The sequence below is a fragment of the Panicum virgatum genome, chromosome 9K, assembly GCF_016808335.1.
Source record: "Panicum virgatum strain AP13 chromosome 9K, P.virgatum_v5, whole genome shotgun sequence".
NCBI classification, from domain to species: domain Eukaryota; kingdom Viridiplantae; phylum Streptophyta; class Magnoliopsida; order Poales; family Poaceae; genus Panicum; species Panicum virgatum.
Window position 1 is genome coordinate 600,283 of NC_053144.1, and position 18,350 is coordinate 618,632.

Consider the following 18,350-nt stretch of genomic DNA (forward strand, 5'->3'; position numbering starts at 1 on the left):
GGTCCATGCCTTTCATTATGTGTAGTGCATTGCATCATTGCATGAGTCTCATGCATGGCATATTTTATCTGTGTAGATGCTGAAACCGAAGTCGCCTACGAGCAGATTGTCGAGCCGATCCGGGAGCCGCAAGCAGGAGGGCAGCAGGAGGATGCAGTCGAATCCACTCCTGAAGAAGTCGCTAACCCCGCTGACCTGCAAGGCAAGCCCCGGAGCATAACTCTTAATTTCAGTATTCAATATTTGTTATATAATTATTGTGCATTTAAGTTTCTAGGAGTTGATTGAAACCTTAGATGCATGATCCCTAGGTTTCCTCAGTCACTCTACTAGTGTACAGGTCGTTAGTACTGCAATGCTTAATTAGGATTCGGTAGAAGTCGAGTGATTCCTGTCACTCGCGAGATATAGGTCTTGTTACTTATGGAAAAGTTACTGGAGAATGAAGTATTGAGAAAAGAACGGAAAAATGGAGACCGGACGGAGGAAAGTTGGTTCTGGACATGGAATGAATGGAAAGTGAGCATCCGCCTGTGTCGATTGAGGACCGTACCGTTGTTGGCCGTGCTGACCAAGTTTGAACAGTACTAACCACATACCGGAAGTAGGAGGTAGTCGAAACCGGTAAGCTCAGTACCATATGTGCATCGGTAGGCGGACTTGATAATGTCTTCACCAGTGGAGCTAGTATACAAACGCATGGCTGACCCTTCGTTGGTATCGGTGGGGCTAGCAGTCCCGGGTCGCAGGGCAGTTCGGCTATTCGGTGTGCATATGTGAAGGGTTGCCACGTATGGTCCGACGGGGCCTATCTGTGACGTGTGTGTTAGGTCCACCTTGTAAGGTTAAATCGGATTGATTCGCTGTCTCTCTCGGTTAAGAGAACCTTGGTCACTTCGTCACATCGTAGTAAAGAAGTGGAATGAGATTGAACTGAGAATGTTTGCTGTGGTACTCTGAAAAGATAATGTGATCAATCATGCATGCTCTAAATTTCAGGCAAATCTAGTTGGCATTTATATGATAAACTTGAGCTAAAATACTGAAAGTAAGGATCCACTATTAGTAGCTTTTCTGCAAAATAACTCTAGAGCCAAACAACGTTGCATGTCTAGGAGTCGGCTAAGTATATACCACTAGTCGGGTAAGTCTTGCCGAGTATTAGTATACTCAGGGTTTGTTGTTACCTTGTTTTCAGGTGTAGCTGCTGCTGATTGGAGCTAACTTGGATTCACATCGGTGGGCTCGATGTGACATCCTACCGTCTTCGTAGTATCATGGTTTTCAAACTGAACTTCTATTTAATTTCCGCTACATTCTGAACTCTAAATTTTTTCCATAAATTCATTTGTCAATCTCTGTTTTGTAATTTAAATTTGAAAAACTTTTGTCTACTTGTAATCATTTGTGCTCACTTTCGGGTGAGACTTCCAGTGTTTTCGATCCTTAACCCAACAGGCTGCCGGATTACACCGTTTTAAGTGCGCAGTTACTTGATTAAAGCTTAAGATGATAGTTAGCGCACTTAAGCCGGTTTAATTTAGGCGGTTCTGCCCCATAGAGAGGTGGGCAATGAGAGATATTACTTATATAGCAGTGGCAAAAAAGGGTAATTCTATTCAAGTTTTGTGGGGAGGTTCGCAACGCTGAAGGGCACAAGCTCGGGAAGCTCCTCTCGCCTTGCTTTTTGACCTTAGGTGCCTTTGGATTTGCTTGCTGTTGGGAAAAGCAGTTCTGTTAGGGAGGGAGTTTCTATCTTTTTCAGCTAGTTGGAGCAGCGGAAGCCGCGGAATCCTCCCCAAACAGGGCCTAATTTGAGTTTTCACCTTTAATAATCTTGTGAGGCAGCAGTAATTAACCAGATTTAACCGTGTGTACACCTGACTTGGTGTATTTCTAGTAGCTAGCCTGGGAAATTAATCATCACAAGTTCGTGCGTAGCATATATATCAATATATATACATGATCTTTATAATGGAATTAATATAAATGATAGTATTGTGGGGTGTAAAAACCTGCTATCGATCCACAGTACCCCACCAATAATTTGAAATTATATATTGTGCTTCGAATTTTATTTGTCATCGTGCAAGGTCGCCCGTTCCACTCTGCAGGAGCTGCAGCCTTGCAGGGTCACCAATGGCGAACTGTGAAGCTACTGGTACGGTGGTTCTCAACAATGGCAGTTGGGTTGCTGTGCCGCTTGCATCGATAAAGCTACTCCTCGGAACGCATGCATGCGCCGCCGCTGCATGCTCGGCGTGCAGTATATATGCTGCTGCTGCATGAACGCATGCATGCAGGTGGTTGCAGCTTTCGATGGAGCAGATGAATTGATGAATTAAAGCTACTGTTTGTGCACTGTCTACTGTTACTGTGTGACGCTTAATTGCATGCATTGGATATCTATTTGCATTTGCGTAGCTCCAAATTAAATTAACACGTAGGAGTACGTACAGTATATATACGGCGCAGCGCAGCTCAGCGCAGTAGCTGCCATGCATGCATGCACATGCAGTAGACTGCAAGCCCAGGGTTGTCTTCAGCTATCTATCCGTGATCGATGCCCGCCCCAGCGTTGCGCCCCTAGGGTCTCTATAAAGAAAAAGAATGATATTAATCGGCTAGAATTCCGATATATAGGCCATGTTTAGTTCCCTTTCCATGTAAACGCAAAAAAAATTTCGAAGTAATCTTACCAATTTGAAGTACTAAATGAAGCCTATACAAAACTTTTTGCACAGATGGGTTGTAAATCGCGAGACGAATCTAATTATGCTAATTAATTCATGATTAAGCAATAATTAGTGGATGGTTACTGTAACATCACTGTTGCAAATCATGGATTAATTAGGCTCATTAGATTCATCTCGTGATTTACAGCCCAACCATGCAAAAAAATTTATAAATAGACTCCATTTAGTACTTCAAATTAGCAAGATTCCTTCACAAAATTTTGTATTTTTGCTTTTTTTTTCGTTTACGGAGTGAGAACTAAACAAGGCCATAACAGTACAAATAATGATATGTTATATGCATGCAGAATCCATCCTCCATTGATCATCTCCCCATGCATGCAGATGCAGTCATATGCAGAATCCGGCCGACGGCCGGCCGGTCTGTCTGTCTTGGGTCGCTACACTGGCAGTTCCCTGACCAAAAGACATGGGTCGCATGCATGCTAAGAGATGCTGCAGCAGAGAGAGATAGATGCCTGCCCCGCCGCGCCCCATGCTTATGCATGCATCCATCAGGAGGCATCAGCGCATCAGGAGAGAAGCGAAAGAGACATGAATGCTCAAGGGATGATGCCTATCTGGACAGTGCCGCCCATCGTTGTAGCTATCAGGCTATTCACACTCGTCCTCCTCTGTTTCCCTTCTCTGAAAAAATATTTCTAATCTGGTCATCAAAATTCTCTCCTCTATACTCTGTTTTTCTGCACCCATCTATCATCTATATTTCTCATCTATAACAACTATCAAAGATGGGCCCACGTGTCAGAATATTTTTCTTTTTCTTTTTTCCCCCTCGGCGCCCTCCCACATTCCTCCGCCGCCTCGCCCCCATCTCCCTTTCCTGCTCCGGCCGGCCGGCTGCTCCGCCCCGCTGGCCGGATCCGCGCCGGTGGAGTGGCCGGGCAGCGGCAGCGGCCAAATCCACCGCCTCTCTCTCTCCACGCGCGCCCCGGCCCCATGCCTCCTTCCACCGGCGAGCTCCGCCGCGGCGTGCGGGGTTCGGCCCGGCTCAAGCTCCCTCCCCCTTCGCTCGCGCGCGCGCCGGCCGCTCCCTTCGCTCGCGCGAGTGCCGGCCACCACTCCCTCCGCCCCACCAGCCGAATCCGCGCGCGGCGCGGTGGCCTCCAGCGCCACCGGCTCCTCCGGAGCCGAGCTCCTACGCGGCGTTGGCGGAGGCCTGCACGGGGCTGCGCTGGCGAGCAAGGGCCTACGGAGGGCAGCAGCTCCAGCGAGCAAGGGCCCGCGGGAGGGAGGAGTGCGCCGAGCCGGCGCGCGCAGTGGCCGCGGCCGCCGGCCGCGACACCGTGGCGAGCAGGACTCTGCCGGTCCGCCGCGCGCACGCCGTCGCCCCGCCGCCGCTAGCCTGCTCCGCCGCGTTTCCGCCCGGCCTCCCTCCCCACATTCTCCCTCCCTCCCCCGGCGATGGTGGCGGTGACCACCCCCTGCATCCTCGCCGCCCGTCCTGAAGCGGGCCACTGCAACGCTCACCACCGCCCTCTGGAGCTCGGGGCTGCCGCCCCATGGAGCTCGAGGGCGGCGCGAGGAGAGGGGCCGGCCCGGGGAGGGGCGAGGGGTGGGGCACGAAGCAGGGGAGGACGGCGGGCCTCGTCGCGGTGGTGGCGCGGACCGCGGGCCTCGGCGCGGTGGCCACGGGAGGAAGGAGCAGGGGCGGCGGCGGCCGAGGACGAGGCGGCGTCCTGCGCGCTGCGTTGCCCCTCCTCTACTCTTTCCCCTTCCCTCTCCAGGTGCCCGCCCCTCCTCTGCTCTTGGGCCATGGCGGGAGCCCGCGCGGGTTCATGGCGGCAGCGGCGGCCATGGCGGGTCTGGCCACGGCACCCCACCCTCGCTGCCCCGTCGGTCGTGCCCCCTCCGCCGGCTGTGCAGCTGCGCCGCCCCTCCTTGGTCCCTCTGCCGGCGAGCCGTGGCGGCGCGAGCACAGCGCCGCTGTGCTGTCCGAGCACGGGCGCCAGAACGGGATGGAACGGAACGTGCGGGCCCACGCTAGATGCCACCTCCCTCGATAGAGGAGATCCTCTGTTTCCCCATGAATAGGAATCCGGATGACCCTGGATGATATAGTAGCTCTTAGGGGAGACCGCTGCAGGAGATTTTCCTGCATGGGTGTCCTCTATTATCCTTTTAAAGGACCCAATGCAAACAGCCTCAGGGCCTGGGGCTGCTTTCTAGTCCCTTGCTTGCTCAACTTTACAACAATATAAAGTTAAGGCCCTGTTTTGTTCTCAAAATTTTTCAAGATTCTCCGTCACATCGAATTTTTGGACACATGCATGAAGCATTAAATGCAGTTTAAAAAATAACTAATTACACAGTTTAGCTGGAAACGATGAGATGAATCTTTTGAGTCTAATTAGTCAATGATTGGACACTAATTATCAAATAAAAACGAAAGTACTACGGTAGCGAAATCTAAAAAATTTCACGAACTAAACACGCCCTAAAATGAGTTAGTGACGGATGAACAGGGGAATTGAAGGAGGGTTGCATTGGAGCGTAGCATGACTTACTATTTCAGTCGACCGCCGGCACTAAAGCAATGCAAACACTATGCTTGTCAGCTGGTACACACGCTAGTTTTATTTGCTTGCTAGCTCCATTTCGCCGGTGCCTTGCCCTGTCACGTCGTCGATCCTCAGCTCGTGGCCGGCATGGCCGGAATGAGGCAGGTACATTTTTTTATTAGGTGTATTTGGATTCAAGTGCTAATATCCTCAAAAGCTAAACATTAATTAGCACCAATTTATCTAAATAGGATTGCTAATGTTGTGGGCTAAACTTTATATCTACGACTAAAAAATTTTAGAAGAAGATATAAGTAGTACTAAAGTTTAGCACTCAACTCTAATTCATCCAAATAGCTAGGTCCTTATTATTACTCCATCATCAACTTGCTTGGTCGTGTGCAAATATGTATAAGACAAATGCATTGCTCGCATGCATGTGTACCCCAATCCAATCGCGAGCTGGGTCTACCACAGATATGCATGTCGGTTAAGTTGCTGACAGCAGCCAACTCTCATCAGAGGAAATACTTTAGAAATAAGTATTAATTTAGATCATTGTTGTGTTTATTTTTTACATCGTCATCACAGCAAGTAACCAACAAGCATACTTTTCTGGAGATCATTTAAACCGTTTTTGTACATAAATTTGATATTTAGTAATATGGTAAATCAGTATGTGTAAATGTCATTTCATGGGTTACAGATATAATATGATATAATATGGGGAGAGATTCTAGAGAATAAGACACAAGTCATTCAAAATCCGCAGCAATACTTCATATATAAGCATATATGCCAATTATGATCGAGACTCGGCAGGTTACATCCTAATTTAAGAAAAGGCAGTCGTCTGCAGAATACACACGCAGACATATATATGCTGGCCCGGATTTAGTATAAAAGATTATCCATGCAATTTACTGGGGAAATCTGAACACATATTTATCTTATAATTTTAGTTTGTAAATGTATATCTTAGCTTTGAATAATTAAAGCAAGCACAAAAGAATAAATTAAGTAAACCATGCGCATACTTAGCTTGTGTAATAACCTATTTAATTTTCATCAAACATATATACTATATGTTGTAGCCAATTCGTTCCTCTTGCATTGGGCCTGTGTGCTTGATCGATCCATCCATCAGAACTTGTGCCACTGATCATAACTACTTACCCCCCTACTAGAAGAGCAGTAGATGTTTGCATTCACGGCAGGATTACTGCTGCTGCTAGGCTCCAACTCTTCTAGCTCAACAAAAACCTCATCTGCCGCAGTTTGGATTGGCTGATGATGCATCGCAACAGCCTCCTCCTCATCAAGAGCGCCGGCGATGGTGTAGTAGGCAACATGATGCGACCCTGCTGCTGCTGCTGCTGCTGCTGCATTACCTTCTTCCATCATGTCTGTCATCGTCGTCTGCTGGCACTCGAGGTTGCCACCGGCGGCAACCGCGTTATGCTCGTCGGAGTAATAGTTGGCGGCGGCGTTCTTTGACGATGTCGATGATGATGAAGTCGTCGGATCAACCCTGCAGCTGTTTTTCTTCTTGCAGCTGCTGGACGACGACGACGACGACGTGTTAGTAGTATGAGGGCGGGAGTATCCAGCGAGTACATTGCGTTGCATTGGCCAAGGGTGGTTGTGCTCTGCCGTGTAGGTGATCACTAGCATGTTTGGGTCACTGCGGCTGCGCTCTACTTGCTTCCTCGCCATACATCCCTTGGAGCTGCTGCACCTGTAGTAACCTCTGCAAATAAATAAAAATAAATTAATGTGCATGAGTACTTAATCGCAGCCAGCCATTGAGCAGTAGTGAACGAAACTACTTTGATATATAAGAGCCTTGTTTTCCATTATATTGAATTATATATTAATGGATACTCGGAAAAGGGTTGACCATTTCATAATTGAAGAATATACATAAGAAATTGTACAAGATTCTATAAATTAGCATACGCTGTTTCATATTTGAAAGAACAATTTTTTTACAATGGTTGGGGGGGGTGGATGGCTCACGAGGCTCGATCCTATAAACTAGCTAGCGCAAAATTATATTTGGGCTTCTGCAACTAATGGTGTGTATATATAGATCATGAAAAGTGTGCATCAAATGGTGGTACAGATGAACGTACTGTATTTGCGGCTGTGTGGAAAGATATTCATAAAGCCTGCTAGCTTAGGCATAGCATAGATTAACGCAAACTTTAATAAATAGACTAGATAATTGGTTGATAGACTATTTATATTTCTCGTTAAATGAAGTTATAATATTTTCTATAGCACATCTAAAACAATCACAATAAAACTTGTGGAATACCCATGTGCAATGAATATTATTAGGGTTGATCCACTTCACCGTAATGATCCATTTGATATTTCAGTTAAACCGAATACTAATAATAAACACATCATGGGCTGTAATGATCCACTTCCCTCTAGTAGTCTATATCTAATATAATTATCCTTGATTAGTTTTCAGAGACATTTTGGTATAATCCGTTTCTTTTTAATAGAGACAAAAATTAAGTGCATCTACTTCATCTGATCATCTTATGAAATATTATGAAATCCAACATGTTCTATACAATTTGATCAGTTGGAGGAGAATTATTAAATCCAGGTATAGGTATAGATATACATACAGAATATAATTGTCTTATTATTGGAAGTTTGAAGTCATCTTCTCTGCCATATATACTAATTTTTTAATTAGCAATTTGGACACCAGGCCATAAACTATATATGGGCTGGATTTTTTTTACTTGATTATTAGCACAAGTTCGTTCGTTCAGCACTGAATTTTGATGAACCTATCTTAATTTGATACATATACAAATGACAGTTCGATGGATGTAACTGATCGGAAGAATAGTGAAGAAATCAACAAAGGATGTATTGAATAGACTTTTTTTTTATTATTAGTCTATACTAAACGTTAAGATCATGTTCCTCTGGATCATATTGCAATAAAATGATCAATCTAACCTGAGGATTAGTATGAACTATAACCATATATATACTAGATGCTTTGTACATATGGCTAGCTACTTATATTTGTAGAAATGACATAGATTCTTTATAAATTTTTCCCTTGACATATAACTAATTCTTCATAATTATTTTTGGGTAGTAAATTGTTGATAAACTATCTAGTTGCAGAAAATAAGTATGAACCATGCCGATTTTCTAGATGACAACTAAATGTAGTGGATATGTTTTTTCTGAAGATATATATTTCTGAATGGCTGTTTTCTGAAGATATAAAAGTCCTAATAATCAAGGAATATTGGAGCTGCCTCTTATCTAATTATGATAGATGGCCATGGTTTTTGTTGCTCTTTCCATGATGCTGGTCTAGCACATATATACCTGCACATATAAGAGCAGTGTATATCAGTGAATGGGAACATTTAATTTGATTCACATGATCTCTACACCTGTGCTGCAACATAAAGGCTGCACTCCTTTTCCGAAAAAGAAAGCCATGGGATGTAAGCAGCGCCAAAGAAAGAGATGTGCGATGGCGATAAGTTTTAATTATCGGAAAAGGAGTGCTTGTTTGCCAAACACAAATTTTGAAAGAAAGAAAAAAAGTAATGTGGGCACTGCACCTTGGGTAAGGCGAGCCCTTGATGGGTTTCTGGCCGTATTTCCTCCACGCCCAAAGATCAGACGGAATCACCTCTCCTCCTCCTGGCCGGCTGCTCGTCGGAGGCAGGGCCGGAATACACACCACCTTCTTCACCTCATTTTTTCTGCAGCATGTATGTATATCCAAAACTCTGAAATTAATTCTGGGACAATGGAATGCAGGAACAAAATGGATTATTATATATATATTGATGCAAATTAAAATGTATGAACATATTACATATATGCTATAACTAGATTTTACTTTCAAGATTGTAATAATATATTAATGCATATCTGATGAACCATGTACACGAGATGAAGGGAAACTAACTCTGATCGATTTGAAAAACTTGGCTTAGAGATCAACGTATATATATCGATTCGACCCTCTCTCTTTTTTAAAGAAAAAAAAGAAGAGAAGAAGGAAGGGAATTGAAGGGCTAAACCGTTTTTTTTTTGCAGAATAAAAAAACATCAACCAGCAAATATATGCATCAAATGACAAAGAATCAGTTTAAGTCAAGTAGCATATTATTCATACATACTGATGAGTAGTGATGAGCAGAATGACCAAATTAATAAGGGAACCCTCAAGAAAAAAAATACCATCAAGCTAGCTATTAGCTAGGGAGCTTCTCTCAGAGACAAAGGATTTGATATGCAGCTAGATAGTTGTCCCATTGTTACTAAAATGAACTGTTCAAATTAAATCAGTTTTGAGCTGAGCGAGTTAATTACATCCACAAATAAAGCATGCATTTGACTGATAGCTTAGCCAAAGCTATCAGCTAACCACCAAATACCTATCCAAAAAACTGATAAGTAAACTGCAGTTGAAAATAAACCCCCATGAATAAATTGATCTCGATCTCCAAGACAGTGCTGCAATTAATAATGTGTGCGAATTGAATCAGAGTGACCGCGAATTGAAAAGAAGACATGAATTAACATGAAGTAACAGTAGGAAAGGCAAGGGAATAGGAGATTATTGGTAAAGAGAGGGGCATGGCAAATCATGCGAGATCTTAAGAACCAGTTGAAGGGTATGAACATCGGGGAAGGAAGAAGGCAATTCTTAATCCCAAAAAATTGAAGGCGGCCACACAAGAAATAGCTAGCTAGCTAGCTAACCTCTTCATGATTTGATGAGCAGCTGGAGATGAGATCCTCATGGCCTCTTCGCCGTCGACATCGTTGGCAGCACCAGCCATCGCCACGTCGCGGCCATAGCAGGCGTGCTGGGAGATCTGGACCGCAAGCTGCGGCGGCGGCAGCCAGTACGCACCGCGCGGCGTCGCAGACGCCGACAGGTATGGATCGACCATGGACGGCGCCTCGAGCATCGAAGTGTCGCTGCAAGCAGCGATGCTCCTCATCACAGGCCGTGGCTCCGCCGCCTCGCAAGGGACGACCATGATCTGTCGGGCCGCCATTGCAGCAGACGACGGCATGTGATCTGCTGCGGCAGCAAAAGAGGGAGTCGTTGAAGGCGGTGCGGCGGCCATTGCACCCGCACGAGCCACGACGTCGGCGAGGTCGCCTTGAGCAGCAGCGCCGGCGACGGCGGCCGCCATGTCCATAGTGGCGCGCTCACTCTTTGTACTTTCCACTACCAGCTAACTCCGGCAGCAGCAGCTGGAGCTATAGATAGCAGGCCAGTCAATGGACGTACAGTCACACACACGCACACACTGAATGCTCGAGCTGCTGCTGCTGCTGCTGCTGCTTCTCTCTTTCTCACATGACGAGCATAACAAAGTTAGCGGGAGAGACGATAAATGGTGGATGAGATGTTTTTAGATTCTAGTAAGAGCTGAGAGTGTGTGCGTGCGTCTTTTCAGCCACAAGCTGAGGTGAGACGACCAAGCGATCTGTATTTATTTGGACAACGGCTACAGCTACAGGAACTGTTCATACCAACTGTGGCCCGCTTACTGCACCACAGTCCCAAAGACACGCTACACTACTACTCCCGCTAGCTAGCTCGATGTGCAACAACAAGAGAGGAGGGAGGAGCCTTTGCCCTTTGCCTGCTGCTTGCAGCTTGCTGCTTTCAACCATCCACACCCATCTCGCTGCTACTAGTACACTGACCTCTCTCTCTCTCTCCTTTGGTGACGGAAAGAGGAAGAAAACGACAAGGGGACAGGGACATGGTGGCACTTATGATAGAGAGAGAGAGAGAGATGGAGAGGTAGGGCAACCTTTGCCTCATTTGTTGGCTTGGCTCCTTCTTTGCCCCTCACCTCAGATCAGCTCGGTCCCTCTCTTCGATCTTTTCTTCCATCCACCACCTTTTCTTTTGGTTGCGTCTATTTGCAATAACATTTCAGCTATCAAAATTCCGAAATAATTGCGCAATAATATCGATAGCTAAGCTAGCTTAGAATATCGTTTTTGTTCTTTAGATTCTAATATATCTTTGATAGTTTGGATAACTTTACATTAGTGCCTCCATGATCTTGTATCAAAGCAGTACCCGCTTAAGCTTGTTTACATTTGAAATATTGGCATTGCTTATTGGGCTGGGTTGATCAATAAGTAGCAGCACTATTTGCAAAAGGGTCTCTAGTTGACTTGGTTAGATGGCTCTGGTAGCACTCCCCAGGTCCTATAGATTCGATTTCTGGTGAGAGTGAATTTCAAACAAAAATTACAAATCACTAAAGTTGAATAATCAATCAAACTAAAAGTGTAATATTTCAATTTATTATTTTTAAGAGTTGCATAGATATGGAAGTGCAAAGTCACTAAAAGTTGCGTCAGGTCATCTTCTTGATCAAATCAATGAGAGGTTCGTTGGTAGTTGATGCCATTGTATTGAATGATGGTGGGTTCGAAGAATAATAATATTACTTGTATATAATACTAAGCAAAATGAATCAATCAATTACTAGGATTCAAGTGTGATACATGCATGTGGGGGCATTGTGATGCCTGTTCTCAAATGAAGGAGGAAGGTTAGTATATCCATCCATATATATATTTAAGAAGGGGTGACCATAAAAAATACTTTTAAAGATTATTATACTGTCAATAAATAGTAAGCAAAAAAAACAAGTCAGAGATGTGTATTAAAATATAGTAGTAGATGGAGATCATGTATGAGCATCAAAGTGAAGGACATGCTTGTAAAAATTGAAAGGCCGGGTAGGAGTGATTCTGTCAATGCAAAAGTAGTAGTGAGTGGTCCGATGTGACCGATCAAGCGACAAAGGAACTGGCACGGTAGTAGGCGTACGCTATAGGCAATCACCAAGCAAATGCTTGCTCTCAATCTCTGTGGGCCGGCCGGCTTTGCATGCAGTTATTTTCTTTATATATATATAGATAAATAAAAAGAAAAAAGCAAAAAGCATGCATCCTTTTGACATTGGGTTGGGTTGGGTGGTGTGAATTGGATCCTGTTGGGCCCAATTGAGCAAGCATATCTCCTCTCCAACAAATGGATGGATGGCGATTTTTTTTATTTTTATATTTTTCATTTTCATTTTTTACAAAAATATATTTTCGTCAGCAGCCCACACCCCCAGTCCACGCCCCCCTCTCCAAGAAAGGAATCCCCACCGCCCGATGACGCCCACAGGACGGGACGGACGGCCCGATCCCGACCGCCCCTGTCGGCCGTGGCTACATGTACTCGTGTACCCCGGGGGCGGGGGCCGCGCGGCCTCCTCCTCCTCTCGCCCACCGGAAGTCCACCCACAGGAAGGAAGGAAGGCGGCGGAGGAGGAGGGCGGCGACGCCCCCGCGGCTGGGCGCCCGTCGATTAAAACAAGCTGCTGTCCTATTCTATTTCTATCCGTCCCTCCTCATCTGCTTGCCTCTCCTTCCATCCCCTCATCGATCTCTACTTCTCCTGCTTATCAGTCGGGAGTCAATAAGAATTGCTGCAATCCATCCCCTTCGTATATACCTGGCTAGCTACTGCTCTCTGCTTCACTACCCAATCTGCCGCGCCGGGGCGATGAGGTACTGTTGCTAGGCTCGACTCATGCTCCTTCCCGATTACCGCTTTCTGATCCCCTTAATTTCTGCTCCGATTTGGCATCTTACGTCCTCCGATTCCTACTTGGAATTCGGATTGTTCAATTTAGTCACACAATTAATGATGATGTTTGATTTAGTGTTGTTTACATACATGCATGTACTAGCCTCCCTCATATGCAATTATATACTATATACTACTTTAATGAATCTACACCTTACTTAATTTCCCTGTCATGCGTTTGCTGCGTATGTAGTAAGTACAAGGGTGGATATATAGTATAGTATCCTCTAGAGCAATTCCCTTTCATCATCTTATTGACACAACAGGAAAGTGACTCTAATCGCAAAATTATAATAATTGTCCATGCTCTTCATTTCATTTGTCGTCCTAGGCAACTGTATGTCTGTATGTAGCCTTGGTTAGTCATTACTTTGCTCAAAGTTCACCCGGCCCATATTTGTACCGTACCCCCGATCCACTTGTCATTGATGCTTTTCTTTGTTAGCAAATTTAATTTGTGCACACATCCATACCAGCGATGAGTTATCTCACTAGTATATATTATGTAGTCTTCCAACAGTCATCCACGATACCATATTGTCTAATTAATGTACAGTCAACAATGGAAGGGAGTCTGGCCATCCTGTTTCTGCTAATTAGCAAAGTAGTATGTCTGATAGTTAGCACAATAGTAGTACGCATGTTCATTAGTAGCAAAATAATGTCGTAAAGATGCTAGATAATGTTACTATTTTTGCCTAATGAGAATAACAAGCTTTGCGCATCAGGGCCTCAGGGGTCATCATCTATCTATATATTTGAGGCTCTTGAGAGGACAGAACAAGGTGTTTTTACTACTATGGAACTGTTCTGGGGGTGCCGCTACGTCTACCATTTATGTGCCCTAGGCAATGTCCACAGAGAAGAGCCAAACATAACCTGGCTTTTTTACAACACAGACATGCTGCTAATGCTTGCTGTGGCAGTCGCTTCGGCTTCTCTCTTTTATTATCTGCTGCTGCTGCCTCATTGTGGCTACCCCAGCCACCTAAGGTACCCCGGAGCAGCAGTGTCCAGAGAGAAGGTGTGAATTCAGCACACACAACTCTACTCTGTGCAGGGTAAACAATCGCTCTGGTAGAGTTGTTTTATTAATTGCATTCAATTTGCAACCAAGAAAACTCCCTGGATTCAATTAAGCATCGATAACTTTAGATATTAAATAACTTGGGCATTGGGGGAAACAGCATTTACTTGCATTAGGAAGAAATAGAATAGTAGAAATGTGTCAACAAGGAAAATTTTAAAGTTAACTAGTTAACTCATGCATTTTGTGTCCTGTTATCATAAATAAATATTTGCTTACCGCAACAGTTCCATTTTTTTTCCTTCACTTGTGCTCCACAGTTATCTATTTCATTCATTTTTATTTCCTCCCTTTTTTCAATTTTTGTCTCAGGTCCATTTCATTTACCATTTGGATGCGTGACTCGTTTTGGATTTGATTTTATGATAACAGAATCTAGGTGTCAGTAGTTAGGACTAATAAACTTTTTTGACCTATTAGTGTAAATCTGTAAAGAAAATACCTGGTTTGGGTTGAGTCACTGTAAAGGAAATGGAACAGAGGAACGCACTGGTATTGGGTGAACATGTGCTCAAAGCCACTGATCGCAAGCGAAAGCATGAGACTGCTACGGAGTGCGCTGAGGACAATGATGCAATGGTGTTGTATCAGCATGATCCAAGAAAACACCTTGTGAGATTTGCTGACAGAACTCACTGTAAGAAATCTAAAGTGACTTCCTGTGGGAGTGGAGCTATATTGGAGTCATATTGGAACTTTAAGACAAGTGGGCTGCCTGTGCGTGTGCTTTTATACCAACATGGTGACTGGAGTGATTTTCCAGAGGATGTTGTCAATCTAGCACGGCGGGACTTCCAGTTGAAGAGGCCAATTACTACTGCCGTGTTCCAGAACAAGCACATCCTGTTGGACTTCATTCATATGATTTGTCTAGATTATGTGATGACCACTAACAACCCACTAGCATGGGTTGATGATCATGGCAAAGGCTTCTTTCCAGATATATCTGCTGGACTGTACACATCTAAACCATCTCAGCTCGACAAAGGTGAAGCTGCTGAGCGCACTGGGATGTCTACTAGTGTAGCTGAGAGCTCAAGTTCAGTATCTGTTGGTGGAGTAGTATCTTATGATAAGAGGATAAATAATATTGTGGATGACAAACTAAAAGCACACAAGAAACTTGCTGAAGCTATTGGTGAAAATAAATCAGGTCCTTCAGTCCATTTGAATGAATATTCTAGTGGAACCATACAAGCTGCCACTGGCAAGCGAAACAATGGTCCACATGTTGATTCAGCTGTGCGAAAGTTGTTACTCCAAGGACTAGGCCAGCCTTTTACGGAAAAAGATATTATTGGTATATATAGAACACCACTGCTAGATCAGCATGGGCAAGCTCGTTCTGGTCTTTTCCAGGAGGAGGTAGAAGTGACCAAAAGCCGTCGTGGGAGTGCAAATGTCCGTTATGCTTGGCTTCCTTGCTCGAGAGGTAGTATGGAGGAGATGATGATGCGAGGTGCTTTGGAAATTGCAAAACCTCAGCAGGTCCACACACTTGGTCTTGGAACTTGTCTTGCTCCAGCAAACTGCTCAAATTCATGGTAAACATTTTTTCTCTTTCAGGATTTATTATATGTGCTCCTAGTCCTATGCCATAAGCCCATAACTCATTTGCTACCTTTAGATCTACAGTTATCCCTTCCATACGTTTCTTCATTGCAACTACTAGTTTAAAACTTTACCTTTGCTACCATCGTTTCTGTTGCTTTGATTAAATAATGCTTCTCTTAGTCTTACTTGAGGTTTATTTATAGTTCCAGCTATTCAGATTTCCATGAAGATGGCATCATCAGAATGATGTTATGTCGTGTAATATTGGGTAATGTTGAGGTTGTCTTGCCTGGATCAAATCAATTCCAACCAAGCAATGAAAGTTTTGATAGTGGTGTGGACGATCTCCAAAATCCAAAACATTACATCATATGGGATGCTAATGTGCATAAACGGGTATATGCTGAATATGCTGTTATTGTCAAAGTACCTCCCATGATCAATGGTACTACTTTATGGATCTTTTTCTCTCTTCAATTTTCCTTGTGTGATATTATTTACCCAGCACAATTTATTTGGTGGTGCTGCAGAATATTTAGTCTCAAAGGATAGCGTGTCCAACATATCTGAGATCATAAGTTCCGGTTCTCCAGACAATCTAACCAAGGTATGCTTCTTGGGATTCAACTTATGTTATCATTTGTAGCTCAATTTTAGCATCCTGTATATGGAGTGACACACGTATGCCTAATATTTGTTGCATACTGCACGTTTTTTAGCACATACCTGAATGTATTGATCTATAACATGATTTAATGTAAAAGGATGGAGCATATATCCTTTGTATCATTTTCTTTCCTTTTTTTGCCAAATAATGACCCAACATTTATATAGGTTGCCATTTATTAACACATTCTTGCGGCTAAGTCTTCAAATGGCCATTACTGGAAATCCTGACATGTACTTACCATGACTACTTGTTAAATTCTTTATTTCTGACAGTTCTCTACATAGATAAATATGAATCCCATAATTTTCTTCGGTTTTAATGTAAGTTATAAGAAATTTTAGAATCATGGGAGGTCACGCTGTCCAAGTAATAAATGGAACAATGTCAGCATATCACTCATCTAGTCCTGAAAAATGGGGATGTTATACACTAAGATTTTATACTTTGACAAAAAATAACGTGTGCTTTGTTCTGTATTCTTTGGATTTAAATGGGAACTGTTGGAATGATTGGTGCTCTTTTGGTCCAACTTACTTGTACTACCCATCTTTACCTGATGCCATCGGTTATGTTCTCCACAAAGTTGATACATAGTTGAATAGCTGACCATCTAGTTGCTGAGCTTACCTGAAGCAAAGTTTTGATTTGGCAATTTTCTTGTAACTTCCAGCTTTGTCATTTTCTTCCTTGTTTGTTTCAATCAGGGGGATAGATTCCAAACCTTGGTGCCATATGCTGTTGAACAAGAAGCACCTAAGCTGCGGCATGCTCCAAGGGCTCCCTCCTCACCGTGGATGCCCTTTTCAATGCTTTTTGCTGCCATTTCTACAAAAGTGCCTCGTTCAGACATGGACCTGGTCATCAGATACTATGAAGAGTTTAAGGTTGTAAATGTTCTTTTTCTCCCAATTTGTGGTTTCCGGTTGGATTCATATGCCTATAGTGGCATGCTAACCATTGCGTGCCTTGTAATTTCGAAACAGAGTAAAAAGATTAGCAGGAGTGAGTTGGTGATACGGATGAGGCAAATAATTGGTGACAAGATACTGGTTTCTACAGTAATGAGGCTTCAGCAGAAGGTATTTTTCTTTCCTTAGGTTCCGCTGCTGTTTAGTATGACACTTGTACTGTTTCCAAGTCCTTTCCATCAGGTAAGCTTGTTATGTATGTGCAAACAAGGCCCAAGGAAGTAACCAAAACTACGCTGTCACCTAGATATTAGTGTCAGTATTCCCCAAGGATCGCATATAATCTGATAATGGTTACCCCCATGATTTAGCAATGCATGTTGAATTGCACGTATAACTAACAGTCCTAACTAGGGTGATGATGGCTTTTGCAGTTCCCACCGATGGCAACAGCTGGGCTACCAAGAGCATTGCGAAGGGGGAGGGAGTGATATCACAGTTGGTTTAAGCCTTATCTGGAGAATAACGTACACAGATGCTTTTTTATTTATATAAAACAACGTACACAGATGCTTTGTCGACATGGCCAAACACAGCACACTTGGAGCCGGGAGGATGGAGTTAAGGAAGTCCCTCCATTACATGGTGGTACTGTTGTAGTAGCAATCTCAGACTCAAAAACTATTTATTTAGGTCTTGACAAATTAGAAACTCAGATAATAACAATTATTACTTATAGTAGTGTAATTCTGTTGCCTTGTGTGTAGTGTATATATAACCTTAGATTGGTCAATGACTTCATCCAACCGGTTCTCTCTTTCTTATACATTCATGAGTTTACTCGTAGTGCTTGCAGCAGGCAGCAGCAATCGACTTCATTCAGAGGCAGCTTTGTATCTTATTAGTTTATTAGTGAGCGTAAACCTTTCCAGAATTTATTTCTTTCATAAATGCACAACACAGCCTGCTCTCTCAGAGAAATAAAACGAAACGTGATCAATTTCTGGTTGGTGTGGTCCAAATTCGAAGAGGAAGCAAATAAATCATCTGTTCTTAAGGCGACGTCTAGGCGACAAGGCGCAATTGGCAACCTGGGCGTCTGCTTCGCCTTGGCCGACTACGTATGGCGTCCGCCTTGCGCCGAAGGCGTCGTCTAGGCGTCCATAGGCGTCTCCTGGGCGTCCAAT

General features: G+C 43.8%; 2 protein-coding genes across 7 annotated transcripts; one reads left to right on the forward strand and one right to left on the reverse strand.

Annotated features, from left to right (window-relative positions):
• Window positions 1–6,155: 6,155 nt before the first annotated feature.
• LOC120649049 (probable WRKY transcription factor 14) lies at window positions 6,156–11,249 on the reverse strand. Its single transcript, XM_039925720.1, has 3 exons — window positions 10,025–11,249; window positions 8,872–9,015; window positions 6,156–7,007 (listed from the first exon to the last, which is right to left on the reverse strand). Exons 1-3 carry the CDS (start codon window positions 10,471–10,473, stop codon window positions 6,401–6,403), a joined length of 1,200 nt encoding a protein of 399 aa, XP_039781654.1. The 5' UTR covers window positions 10,474–11,249; the 3' UTR covers window positions 6,156–6,400.
• A 1,295-nt stretch (window positions 11,250–12,544) lies between these two features.
• LOC120649050 (inactive poly [ADP-ribose] polymerase RCD1-like) lies at window positions 12,545–18,009 on the forward strand. Of its 6 annotated transcripts, none has more exons than XM_039925724.1 (8): window positions 12,555–12,865; window positions 13,673–13,968; window positions 14,344–15,575; window positions 15,789–16,030; window positions 16,116–16,192; window positions 16,960–17,139; window positions 17,239–17,334; window positions 17,598–18,009. In XM_039925724.1, the coding sequence occupies exons 3-8, from the start codon at window positions 14,503–14,505 to the stop codon at window positions 17,652–17,654; spliced, it is 1,725 nt and encodes a 574-aa protein (XP_039781658.1). In that variant the 5' UTR covers window positions 12,555–12,865; window positions 13,673–13,968; window positions 14,344–14,502; the 3' UTR covers window positions 17,655–18,009. The 6 variants fall into 6 exon arrangements, with proteins under 6 accessions (XP_039781656.1, XP_039781655.1, XP_039781658.1 ...); XM_039925725.1 differs by having other exon boundaries at window positions 13,844–13,968; XM_039925723.1 differs by having other exon boundaries at window positions 12,560–12,865; window positions 13,673–14,005.
• Window positions 18,010–18,350: the final 341 nt, after the last annotated feature.